This window comes from Athene noctua, chromosome 2 (genome assembly GCF_965140245.1).
Source record: "Athene noctua chromosome 2, bAthNoc1.hap1.1, whole genome shotgun sequence".
NCBI lineage: Eukaryota > Metazoa > Chordata > Aves > Strigiformes > Strigidae > Athene > Athene noctua.
Window position 1 is genome coordinate 35,889,720 of NC_134038.1, and position 13,692 is coordinate 35,903,411.

The following is a 13,692-nucleotide window of genomic DNA, read 5'->3' on the forward strand; positions in this document are numbered from 1 at the left end:
TATCTGCAAATTGAAGTGTGCAAAGCTAACATATTTTTGCAATCACCTCACTACTTTTGGGATTTGATTTTTTTGCTGAAATGATCAGGTCCCATTAATCCTTAAAACCTCTTAAGACTGGAGATAACAAAACCAGAATCCAAATCTTGGTGTTTTAGGAAGTGAGTCAGGGATCCATTCTGCTTTCCTTGTGCACTTGCAAGTACGCTTTCTTTTGTTTGTTCTGAAAACAGAGCTTCAGAAAAACGAAAAAAGAAAAAAGAAAGAAAATGGAAAACATAACAGAAGCAAATGCTCTTGGCTTTGAAGGATGTGCCTTGAAATGAGAAAGCACCTGTACCAATAAACCTTGTCCGGTGGCCCCAGGCCATCCCCACCCACTGGGCTGTGTGGAGGTGGATGGGGACGCTCTGGGACAGCTCTGTGGGTCACTGTTGCGCAGGGCACTGCTGGGTGGGACATTGCCGTGCAGATTAGTCCTGTGAGGGCCACTGCTGTGCAGGATGTGGCTGTGTGACGCTGCTGTGCAGGACATGCTTGTGTGGGAGGGACATCACTGTGTGGGACATTGCTGTGAGGGTCATCACCACGTGGGAGGTTGCTGTGAGGGACATCACTGTGGGAAGCACTGCTGTGGGGGACATGGCAGGTCACCCCTGTGTGGGACACTGCTCTGGGGGACATGGCTGTGTGGGTCACTGCTGTGCGGGACATCATCGCATGGGGCATGGCTGTGTGGATCGTGGCAGTGCAGGACATCCCCGTACGGGACATCAATCACTGCGAGGGTCATCGCTGTGTGGGACATGGCTGTGTGGGACATCCATCCCCGTGTGGGATGCGGCTGTGTAGGTCACCGCTGTGCAGGACACCTTTATACAAAACATCACCGTGTGGGACGTCACTGGGTGGGTCCCTGGCCCGCGGATCCTGTGGGGGACGCCGCCTTGCAGGACTCCCCCGGGGACACGCACCCTCCCCACCTCCCGCTCCCGCCGCGCCCCGAGGCTTTGCGGCGGCAGCTTTGCCGCTGCCCGGGGCCGCTCGGGGCCGGGAGCGGGGGCGGCCGGGCCGGGCCGGGAGGGCGAACAGGCAGGGCCGGGCCGGGCCGGGAGGGCGAACAGGCAGGGCCGGGCCGGGCCGGGAGGGCCGGGCAGGCAGGGCCGGGCCGGGCAGGCAGGGCCGGGCAGGACCGCGCCGGCCGCCCCCCGCCCGCCCCGCCCGCCCCGCTCCCTGCCCGCCGCCGAGCCCGCCCCGCTCCGCCGGGTGCCGGTGGCGGCCGGAGCGCGTCGCGGTGGCGGGATCCTCCCGTCGGGGCGGCACGGTGATGGGCGGCGCGGCGCTGTCGGGAGCGCTGTGGCTGGGGCTGCTGTGGGCCGGGAGCGGGGCCGGCGGGAGCTGCTCGGGAAAGTGCTGCGAGGGCCGGGACGCCGCCTGTGTCGGCGAGGGATGGAGGGAGGGAGGGGGCTACGGGACCTGCTACTGCGACGGAGGATGCCGGCGAGCCGGGGACTGCTGCCACGACCACGGCCAGGCGTGCCCGGGTAGGTGCGTCCGGCGCCCCCCTCCCCGGGCCGGGGGGCCGGGCCGCAGCCCGGGGCGAGCCCACAGGGAGGGGCGTGTGTGTGGGGCAGGCTGAGCGGGGTCCCCCGGGCACCCCGACCCGTTCTCCAGGTGGAGTTGGCTGGTTGCCTGCCGGGGCTTTGCGGGCTGGAGAGTTTCCTGGGCTTTGGAGAAGGGGCGTGCGGTAAGGGCTCAGCTGGGGGGGGGGCTCTGCAAGGCCAAATGCCTCCCCGGTACCCGCAGCCTCGGGGCGAGGGCATGAGCAGGGACCAGGCAGGGCGGTGTGAGTGTAGCAGCAGGCACAGAAGTGGGAAGAGACACTGGATGTTTGCAGGATTTCTGGATCAGCTGTAGAACAGTGCCTGGGGTCTGCCAGCCTGAAGATATCTTCCCCCTCAATTGTTACGTTACTTACTTTTCACTCACGCTCGTCCCAAATGCACAGCGATTACAGTGGGGATGTCGGATTACAGAGACAACAGGGAGATTCATTTAGCACCATCTGTGTCTCTGAGCTGATTCCTCAGGTCTTGCCAAACAAATATCAATTAAATAACTGGGGAGATCCCCATGTTGAGGTTTTGCCCTCATTTGTATGGGCAGGAATCAGCAAGGATCCACCGTGATGGCAAGGACTTGGAAATGAGCATAGGGGAATGAGTGAGAGGGTCCTCTGCCAGGCTGTGGGGGAAGGCCTGCCTCCCAGGGCAGCAGTGGCAAGGAGGGGAAAGTGGCCCGGTTCTATCAAACTGGATCTAGCAGCCTTGTAGGTATTTACATGCCTGCTTTCCATGATATTTCTACCCTTCGCAGTCTTGACGATTTGTCCTCCCGCCCTCTGCCTGCGATAAGGGACAAAACCCCCCTTGCTGTGCAGGTGCAGCACTGGTGCTCAGACAGCCTACCGTCTCTTCCCGGCTGTCTGGACGCACGCCAGTCATGAGTCTCCGCTGCACAGTCCTGCTAATTAGGGTGCATTTAGCAGGCTCAGCGCCGTGCTGACATAGCCACATAGCTTTGGGACCCAAGTTAGCTTGCGCTTGCCTGGCTGGGGAAGGGCGAGTAAAACTGTCGGGTGCTGTAGACCTGTCCTAGGTGATGTAAAGCTGCACAGAAAGACTCAGCAGAGCAGAACCCTGACTCCAGGTATCCAGAGGAAACACAGTCAGTTCTCTGATCACTAAATAATCTGTCCAGAGTAACATAAGGAAAAAAAAAACCAAACATGCACCATGAGGTCTGACAGAAGGTGGCATTTTTAAAATTCACTTTTTTTTATATGTTGATCTTTTGTTCAGGAAAATGAGTAGGGGTAGAACTGACAAGATGCTTGCTTGTCATATAGTCACAGTGTATTGTGTTTTTTCAGTACATGAAATGATTTTTAATATTCAAGTATAACAGGAGAGAGCTGATAAAGGTGCGTAGTGTTAACATTAAAATGGAGCTGTAATCTGATAAAATTTCTATACTCTTCAAAGAGAAGCTGAAACTTGTGCTTGAAAAGTTCTAGCTTAGATACTTTTCTTACCATGACTTCTGGCACCTGATGATGCCTTCCTTATTGTTATTGGTATTTTTTGTCTCAAGTTCAGTGGTGGTTGCCTCAAAAGGCATGATATGTTTGTGCTGTCTCTGCTCTGTACCCTGCATGGACAGTGGGTGCTCTAGATCCAGGCAGGAAGATGGAGTCTCAGCAAAGGGTCTCTCTCTCCCCTGTACCAGAGCTGGAATTTGACAGTCTCTGGTGGCCCAGTTCAGGGAGCTAAACCCTATTTCAGTTTTCTGTATTGCCTGTTTCTGTCTGGTTTGACTCCCCACACTGCCTTGCTGACTGGATGTCTGAGCACCAATGCTAGTGCAAGCAAAGGGACCAAGACATTTTGCATGGGTGTAGCATGGGAGGACAGGATTTGGGCAGCCTGGTGAGGTGGCCCTAGAACTCATACATCCAAAAGCTACAAAACTGATCACAAGAAGTTATTCTTTTGGAGGCAAATGGTCATACCTACTTTCTGTTGCAAGGAGCCAGTAAGTTATGTTTTGCACAAGCAGAAATTCCAAGTAGTTCCAGTGGGAGTTTGTATCAACTTAGACAAGTATGGCCAGAAATTTTAAAGTAATTTTCGTTCCTGTTGGATGTTGAGGTCTCACCATTGAGTGTTTCTAAATTCTGTCCATGTGTTTCGTGACACTGAGGGTGTTTATTGTCATAGTTCACTCTGAAATACTGTTTTCTATGTAGAGTTCAAAAATTTAAATCAGAAATGAACAGAAGGGTGACCAATGGTTCTTGTGCTGCAGCTTGTTTGTCGGCCTGTTCACCACTCATGATTTCAGCACCTGCTGAAATGACATTTCATCCTTTTGCAAATATTTAACAGAGCAAAGTATTTGGGGGAAGTTTAAAGTGCCTCAAGTATATGTAATCAAGAAATGCGTTAGGAATAATACAAAAACAGTGCTCCAGAATAATAGAAACCACCAAAAGGAGGGGCATCCTAAAGCTGCCAACACCACGGTTAAATTCTGTCCTGCCTAAAAATCATAGTAGGTCTGGTACTTTATCAATAGATGGCTCAGCAGAAGTCCATGGGCTGCTGAACTTAGGTCTAAGGGTTTTAAAATAAACTTCCTTACAGGTCTTTCAAAATAAGTTTCCTTATACTTCTAACAATGAAGAAAGAGTGTTTTTGTACATGGAGAGCATTTTAAATAGAAACTACAGTACAATGAGAAAGCCTGAAAAAGGAATGACCTCGTCATTTGAATGGAAGTGGTTGCTCTGAGAAAATCTGCAGATCCTTATACATTATGACATATGTTGTGCAGTGATTCAGTGAAGATACTGTAATCCTTTTTTTTCCAGAGATGGGAAAAAATAGTGTGACTCAGGAAAAAATGTATGATTCACTGTGCTGTAAACGGGAAAAAAAAACAAGTCCTGACCACTCATGCTGTGTTTCATAGGATAAGCAATGTAATTTTTCTGTATATTTTTGAACTTCCAAGTGTCTCATTAGCTTCCACATTTAGTAGGCCCCTGAGCACAAATCCTGTTCTTCAGGCTCCTTCAACTTGCATCCTTCTCATTGTTTCAGTGAATCATCATCTACCATTGTTGTGTTAACTAATATGGACCAGTAGCAACAGAGAGAGAGCATACATATATAGCTATGGGTCCCTGATACTTCTTTTTGTATTTCAAGAGATGGCACCATTCCTTTTATGTCAGCTCTGGGACACATTCTCTGTCATGCTGGGGCATTTGACATCTTTCCAATGAGGCAAAAAACTGATGTATTGTCCCTTAATAGTTGCTGGGTACTGACTGCAAGAGCAACCTTATTATCCCACTGGCTAAATTCCATTCTAGCAACCCAATATTCTTATTATTCCACATGACTGAGGCAATTCATACTTCTTGTTCTAAATCTTGATGACCATAAAATTGCCATGTATTGATGCAGACAACCAATATTTAACTGTCAGATTGGTTTAATTCCAGTAAGAAGTGAAGTCATCGCTTGATTTGTTATGCAGCTACGTAGTCCCTTGGGGAGTTTTCTGTGTGGAAGATGTGGTGTTAGACTTGATGTTATCTTCATATCAGGGTGGTGACAGGGGATTTAAATTCTGTGGAAATTCATACTTCTGCAGGTCGTGCATACAGCCAGCTTGTAAGAGTCTCAACAGGTAAGGAAACTGTGCTAGATGACGCTTACTGTCCTTAGTGCTCCAGGTATCACTAAGATGTGTGACCAGGCATTGAAGTCTATGCTTGTATTATTTAATAAAGTGGGCCAAGGATTGCTTTCTGGCCCTGCAGCTGGGTAACAAAGACTGTGCTGTCCATACTATGTTTAGCACTTGTCCTGGCTATCCCATGGCGAGGTCTAAGACATTTTTACTATCACTGGTTTTCCTTTTTTCTAGTTCAAAATGCTTGAAACGAATGTCTAAGGGTTGTGCTGCAACATGTTAGAGTAGTGGCTTCACAGTCACAGAGACCGTTTCATGTGCCTTGGGGTACCTAGATGTGTCTGAGGGCAGTGCTTGGTGGTGCAGTGTCAGATATCTGCATGTGGCAAAGGGAGACATGCTTTTTCCATATTGTTTTCCAGTGCTGTTCTACAAATCATACCCAGGAGCTGTCTGGGAAGGTGTTTATCAGTGAGTAGAACAAACTGACAGAGTATGCTGATGGTTAAGCAGGATGGAAAAATGGTGGCCCAGTGCCCAGGGCTCCTCTGTGGTTCTGTTTCAGTGGAGTTCCTTAGGGTGTGGGATGCAGCATCCTCCACCACTGTACGCCTGGCGCTGTCGGGCCACTCAGAAGTGGACAAGTTTGGTCAGAACAGGTGCACAGTCAGAGGAAAGAAGGGGAATTTTAATAGTGCAGTAAGGACATCTGCTGGGTAGCCTCTGTCAGGGGTTTTATCTGCTTTATGATGTCTGTAGTGCTCCAAGAAATTAGAGATGTAGTGACAGAGCAAACCCAGCAATTTCTGTGTCTTATGAAAAGAGTCACAAACACCAAAGAGGTTATCATAGGTTACTACTCCTTTCCAATGTCTTCTACTGGCAGAATCCCAGAGGGCATAAAATGTTTTTCTGAAACACTAGTTTGGTCCCATCACTTTCCTGCAACCATGATACAAATACGTAACTAGTGGTTAAGCTGTAAAGCTTCTTGGGGATTTAAATTGTAATCAGGAAATATATAGATTAAAAAAAAAAGATCAAAACCATGCAATATGTTCCATTACAAGCTAATGGGAAACAGCGTACATGGGAAAGGAAAATGATTCATTTAACTAGATCATGAGAGGCATGACCCAAAACAATTCAGAACCAATTTAAGATAGCCCAGCCATTGATTACAATGTATGTTTTGTAGCATTCTCTAAGTATCATGTTGAAGACCTGCCTTTATAAATGAGTGGAAAAGCAAAGTAAAATGTGATTCACACTACATGGAAAATAATTTTAAGCCTATTTACAGTGTGCATTGAAAACAAGTCTTTGAAGAACTGGGGAATTTCCATATCAATAAGAAACTCTAATATTAACATAGGCACCTTCAGTTTTTTATAAGACATTATGTACTAGTATTTCAACTGCATGACATTAGTTATAACTTTATTGAAAAAGCAAGCTCATCAGAGGACAAAAAGCAGCTAATGATACTAGGGAAAGCAGCATGGACTAGTACACAGTACCGCAGTGTTTTGATTGCTTGTCTCATTTAATCGTTAAGGAAAGCTGCAGACATGTCCGTGCCCTGCTTTCCCAGCAGCACACCGTGCACACATGGGAAAGTTGGTGCTGCTGCTGGTGTCCAGGCAGAGGACATTCCCTCTGGACTCACTGATGAGAGAAGCAGCCCTGGGGAATGTGGCTGCCTGACCTGGAGCACCTACCAGGTGGCATCCAGGAAAAGAGGCTACTGGCAATGGACCACTGGTCAGATTAAATGTCCTCATAGGCCACGGGTTGAGGACTACTCGTGTAAGGAAATGACTGCTTATCCTCAGAGGATTCTTTCTGTTGATGGATGCCCATGTGTGAGACATTTTTCTTACTTGTTCTTTCACTGCTGTGCCTGCTGAGGCTGTGTAGACTTGAAGTTCCTTGTTGGAAGGAGCTTCCAACTTTGTTCCATCAGTAAGCACACAGAGATCATCCTCATCCAGCCCCTCAGGAGTCAGTGCTCAATACAGTTTTGAAAAGCTGATAGTATTCATTTTGACTGCTACAAATGAAATTGTAAGGTCACACAGTTTTCAAAACCTGAGATTTGTTGTTCCTGGAGATGAGGCTAAGCAAAATTCAGTTTCATGGAAACACGTGAAGTGGTTGCATGGTTTTTACTGATGTGTACTGTGTTAATGGACAAATGAAATGAAGACTTGTGTGTTACATAGCTTCTTACTCAGGAATAATGTGCCCATCACCTGTTTCTGTATTCTGAGAATCAGACTGCAAAACCTTTTCTTCAAGAGTAGATTATTTGTATCCACCTGGAAGATATCTGACATACTGTCCATGCTTACAGTAGCAAGATTGACACAGAGCTACTGTCTTGCCAGAATATGAGTGAGAAATGCAAGAGAAGGGAGAATTATAGATTGGAAAAATTCATATCATGCTTAATATTATATAAATGAGAACTACAAGGAGCATGCATGACATCATTATTAGATGCACTGCAGAGAATAAAATAAGGAAGGAAATAGCTAGTGGATAACAAATGACAGGTCTGAGCATTTCTGAGTTTCAAGACAGTACCGAAACTAATTTATGCTTAGTCTATCAATCATTTACATCTCTCCTGGAAAGGTTACAAAAAGTGACAAATACGAAATAAAGACTCATTCTTTACATAATATGATGATTTAGTTTTTTTCTAAGGAACCTGCATGTTATTTAAGCAAAAAGGTGTCAAAGGCCATAAACTGGGCTAAAGGTTTCAACAATTGCCAGAAAAGTACCACAGAATACAAAACAAAGCATTTTTCTTTATCGGAGTCCTTCACCTAATATATGTTTATATTTAGTATAGTTATACTAATATAATATGCTAATATAATTAGTATATATTTAACAGATGAAGAGAGAAGTTCTTTCTACCTCTGACTGTTAGGCTGGGTTAGGAGAGATGAAAGGTACAAGTGTCTGGTACCTGTACTATACTGATGCTCTGCCTGAGGAAAACGCAGTCTCTTATGATTCAAAGTTTACTTTCAATGTAATGACACTTTCCCCATAATGTTTTGGTCAAGTTCAGAGGAAGTTTGTGATTCGTGAGAACTAAAATTAAAATATCCAGTGGACTATTCTATAGTTGGGAATGAGCAAAAGAGGGCCTTAAAATCACATTTTTACATGTTTTATTTAGTACGTTTCAACATCCGCATTGTTGTACAGCTCTATCGATATCAGCAGCTATACATACACAGAAACAGAACTCCATACACATCCCTGCATTGTTCTGAAAATTACCAAAATTATACCGAAACCAAAATTATCACCAAAAATTGTCTTTGCAGAGAGGGCTGTGGAGCAGGACACCTTGTGTTAAAACAGAGCAACAAAGCTGTGGGAGCAAAACTTATTTCAGTGTCGAGGAAAAGGGATTAGAAATCAGAGAGGAAACGAGAGGTGTGCTGGGTTTGTGTGTGTGATGGGGGTTTTTGGCAGTGGGAGAGGGGCTACAGCGATGGCCTTCTGTGAGAAGCTTCTCGAAGCTCCCCCGTCTCCAAGTCAGACCCGCTCTGTGCCAAGGCTGAGCCAATTAGTGATGGTGGCTGTGCCTCTGCGATAGCATATTTCAGAAGGGGAACCTGAGAGAATGAGTTGGAATTGTGAGGAGGAGCTGTGAGAACTCCTATGCAAACACCGAGGTCAGTAGAAGAAAGGAGGAGGAAGCAGGGGAGGTGCACTGAAGCAGAGCCCCCACCCACCCTGCAGCCTGTGGTGAGAAAGCAGGGCTGCCCCCCTGCCAGCTGTGGAGGTCTACGGTGGAGCAGATGCTGACCGGCAGCCTGTGGAGGACTCCACACTGGAGCAGGTGACTGTGCCCGAAGAAGGCTGGGACACTGCGGGAAGAAGAAATCCCCACTGTTGTAGTTCAGCACTAGGAGGATTGCAACGTGTGGGGGTGACTGACGCCGGAGCAGCATGGGAAACACTGCAACCCACAGGAGGGACTCATGTCGGAAAGAGTTTCTGGAGGACTGTGTCCTGTGAGAGGGGAACCACACTGGTCCAGGGAAAGAATGCGAATTCCACCCCCCAAGGAGAAAGCAGCGGCAGGACTGACAGTAACCTCCATTCCCTGCGTCCTGCACTGCTGGGGGTAGCGGTATCAGGAGCAAAGCTGAGCCCAGAAAGAAAGGAGGGGTGGGAGTAAGGTGTTTTTAAGATGTGGTAATGCTTCTCATGGTCCTACTCTGTCTGTTAAGTGCTGTTGTTGTTAATGTCTGTATTAAATTTATGTTCTTTTTTCTTCCCCTAATGAGTCTGTATTTTGCCCATAACTGTAGCGGGCGAATCATCCCTCCCTGCCCTTATCTTGATTCCCAAACCTTTTGCTTTATTTTCTTCTTCCCAGCGCTGGGGTGGAAGGGGGGAGTGAATGGCTGCATGATGCTCAGTTGCCCTTTGAGCTCAAACCACAACAAGAGGGTTGACAGGCTTCCTGGATTCTGATACTTTATGTTCCAGCCTTTAAACAATATCTGGTGGTGTAGGAATTACCAAGGTAGGTCAGATCTCTCACTGGTCTAGATTATCCATGAGCTGGTCTCCTGTGGGACTAAAACTGTATGCTTCAGAAGAGGTGACAGAAGAACCCCACAGCTGTAGTGAAGGGTTTCCATGGGGAGCAGTTTCTTTCCGGTCAAGGGAGGGAATAGGAAGCCAAGCACTGCAGGCAGGTTTGAATGTTAAATTTGAAGATGCAAACCCCTAGAAGAGCATTTAAAACCTTATACATAAAAGTACATAAGAAAGAAAAAACCTAGACACTGTCTCATTACTCAAGCTTTTGAGAGCAATTAGGATAAAACAACTCTTGACTACTAGTAGTGTTTTAATACTGCTTTGCAGCTCTTCCATGCGTTGTGGGGGAGTGGAGCCATTGGAGTGGCTGTGCAGAACAATGTCAACCCGATCTGCGGATACGTAGGCGCTATGTACAACAGGAGCCTAAAAATGGTGGGGAAGCTTGCCCTGCTCTAGAGGAGAAGGCTGGCTGCCTGGAATACCTGACTTACCAGGGAGAGGACTGCGGCCACGAACATGGTATTCTCTCTTTGATTTGTCTGTACATTGTGCCCATCAGGGCCTTCATAAATTTTACTGATGTCAGTGAACAGAAAAAAAGCATCTATCTGCAGCTAGCTAGTTAAAAATACAATTTAAAACCTTACTTTCTACTATCATATTGCTCTTTATTCTGTTCTTATGGGATTTTTTTCCTACTCAGGCTTTTCTTAATTTCTGTTAAGTAACAAAGCTGCATGCATTTCTTCAGTTTCTTGATTTAAGCCCCTCAGTAATTATCAAATGATTTCTGGGCAAAGTTACAACACAAATTCAGTATGACCAGGAAACAGAACTCCTTGCAGGATTCCAGTACATCCTATTTCCTCACAGACTAGATGGCAGGCATTTCTGTATGTATTTCTTTTGAATAAGGAGAGAGCTTAGCTATAGGGTTGAGGTCTGATGTTGCCACTTTTCCAGTAGTCAGCCAGCATCACCATCCACAAGCTCCTGATTCATTCACCCACTGTTACAGTAATCGGAATACTAAACAATTGTGTCTTGCTGCCTTACTGCAACTGCTTTTTTTCCTCAGTCCCTGCTTTCATAACTACCTCTGAATACAGTAAAGAAAGAAAACGACGAGCAGCATCTTCTCTCCAGCCTTCAGACAAAGAGGCAGCTGGGTAATCTATTTATCCTATGTATGTGCGTCATCTTGTTCTATAGAAAACAGCTGGCTACAGAGAAAAACGTAATTAAACTTGCAATAATTAAACTATAAGCTATAGCTTGTACTGTTTTTCTCCTGCAGCTCATCTGCGTGTTCTAGATATTTTTTATTACTTGCTAATTGTCCTAAATTAGACATTAGGATTATGGCAAATATGAAGATAGCTGCTTTTGAAAGCAAACAGCAAATAATGTTAAACCAAAGCTGAATGTATCTGTAAGTCTGAGAAATCAGACAGAGATCTCTGAACAAGCAAAATCGGCTGAATGTGATCAGTCTCAAGAGACTTTAAAATTGACACAAGCAGTAAAAAAATTTTGTTTGGTTACCAGTAGAGATGGTTATGAAATTTAAATTAGGCTATTACTGGGTCTGTAATGCTCATAATGCTTTGTTCCATACTGCTCTCCCCAGAACAATAAATAAAGCCCATCAGTATCCTTAAAGCCTCTTTTCCATTTTCTCTTTTAGCAGCATAGATGAAAAAAATATGGGTTACTAAGATCTGTTTTTCAACGTAACTTAAGAATACAGAACACAACCAGAAAGTGAGATTATACATAAAGCACCAGACCGGGGCATGGAATGAAAAATAGTTTGCTTGATGTTTTTAAGAATCCATTAACTGGGTTAGGGTCAGAAACAGACTGCTTAGCAATGATGATGCCTAACTTGCACTTTACAAATAACTACCTGTATGATATGTAAGCACATCTGAAGTGTGTACCTAGCTTGTGCTTCATCTATCATAACTAATTCAGTACTTTTCCTTCTGAGCAGATACTGTGTGGAATTTAAAACAGAATCACTTTCACACCACTGTGCTTTGGAGAATCGGCCGTACGCTCGATGGATGCAGTACCTGCGAGAAGGACATACTGTCTGTGTAGCTTGCCAGCCTCCAGCTATGAATACTGACACACATCGGTGTTCTGGAGATGGTCATAATGCAGACGGGTAAAGAAAGCCATTTTTCTGCTGTCTCTTCTGTAGCAAAACCCAGTACGAAGTTATGACTTCTCAAAGTCTCATTAAAAGCTGCATTTATTATACCTAAAAAATGAAACAGCTCATATCACTTGTAGAGCTCAGATTTACCCTTTCAGGTCTCACAGAAATTGCTTTTAAAACCTAGATAAAATTGGAAGATAATTTTAATATGTCAGTGCTTTGAATACTTTACTTACTATTGTGAAGGCATGATGCAACTTCTACAGTCCAAGAGGTCTTTTTACAGCTATGGGCACTTTCACTTAAAAATGGTATTTCCTGCCATAAACCAAATCTGATTTCAGGTTTAACAGTCGTGGATCAGTACTCTTCTCTAACCTATACACCTGGTTTCTAGAATAGTAATTTTGAAAATAGACAATTAATACTCAGAACAGAATTTTATTTGATCTATTTACATAATTTATTAATACACATACTACTTAATTCTGGTACAACCAGCTACTCAGTCCACCATCATGTATACTCAGGAATATAGTGCCTGCTCCAGAAAGCATTTTAACAGCTAGATGAGCTAATTAACGTCTTGCATTACTAAGCAAATGTAGTCTTCTGACATGTTATACAACACAACCTCGTAACATGAAATAGTTTTCAGTGTTTTAATTCCTCATTTGCTGTCACATTTCAGAAGTAAAATCTTACACTGGGAAGCAGTTGGCAACTCTCAGTGCCAAGGAACCTGGAAGAAGATTCGGCAACTGGAGCACTGTTCATGTCCCCTAGTGCATAGCTTTATTTTTACATAAAAGTTTAAAAATATTAAGAAAAATAACACCAATGCCAAGAAAACTACATCTTTCTGCTGCATTTTCTGGAGCCTAAACAAACTTTAAAGGAGTCAGAACTTTGGAAGAATCATTTTGGGAAACTCTCTCTGCACTAAGACAGTATTAGAGCACTAGAAGCATGTTTCCATGTTTCTATTTTGTAATTAAAGAGCTAATGTTTCCAACTGTAGTAGCTGCTTTTCCTGAAATTCTTTACTGGCCACAGTCCTGTCTACAGGCACTGCTCCTACTCAGTAGTGAGCCAGCCAAACATTCTCAAGTCTGAGAATAGTTACTTACTGTCATCACTGAATTAGCAAGCATGAATAAAAATGAAAGTTTGAGAGCTAAAATCAGATTTGTTTAGATCCTTTGTTCTTTCCCAATATCATCTAGACAGTTGTTTATACTACAAGTGGATAAGCACTCTTCCTCTATATTGCAGCTTTCATGTTCAGCCACCCTCATAAAGACATGACAGGTCAGCACTGTTAAAGAAGCAGACTTGCTCAGAATTTCATGTCGCTAATACACAGTGTTAACTTTATGGAAGACAAACCTAAACAAGACTTCATGACTAAAGCGTTGCCTAACATAAGATTACTTATTAGTAGTTAAAACTGCTCATATACAATGATTAACATAGAAACCTGCAGTATTAGAGCACTGGCAAGACTGCTATGCAGGTAGCTCAAATCCTTGTTTTGTTACCTGTTACTTACCTTGAAATATTGTCACAGCATTAAAGAGGTTGCATACTGCATTTCCTCACTTGTCAGATAGCTGCTATGACTTTCTGAATTGTTAGCTTATAGCTGCTCTAGCATTCCTTGCTGAAGGACA

General features: G+C 44.7%; 1 protein-coding gene across 1 annotated transcript; it reads left to right on the forward strand.

Moving 5' to 3' along the window:
- Positions 1-1,212: 1,212 nt before the first annotated feature.
- SBSPON (somatomedin B and thrombospondin type 1 domain containing) lies at positions 1,213-12,828 on the forward strand. Its single transcript, XM_074898843.1, has 5 exons — positions 1,213-1,544; positions 10,177-10,371; positions 10,931-11,021; positions 11,849-12,025; positions 12,711-12,828. The coding sequence occupies exons 1-5, from the start codon at positions 1,328-1,330 to the stop codon at positions 12,826-12,828; spliced, it is 798 nt and encodes a 265-aa protein (XP_074754944.1). The 5' UTR covers positions 1,213-1,327.
- Positions 12,829-13,692: the final 864 nt, after the last annotated feature.

What these genes read in the sequence shown, in the direction of transcription:
- SBSPON (XM_074898843.1), top strand. Translation starts at nt 1,328, where the DNA reads ATGGGCGGCGCGGCGCTGTCGGGAGCGCTGTGGCTGGGGCTGCTGTGG. An exon ending in CCACGGCCAGGCGTGCCCGG is followed by an intron (nt 1,545 to 10,176) that starts GTAGGTGCGTCC and finishes ACTGCTTTGCAG; the next exon opens with CTCTTCCATGCGTTGTGGGG. An exon ending in GATGGTCATAATGCAGACGG is followed by an intron (nt 12,026 to 12,710) that starts GTAAAGAAAGCC and finishes GTCACATTTCAG; the next exon opens with AAGTAAAATCTTACACTGGG.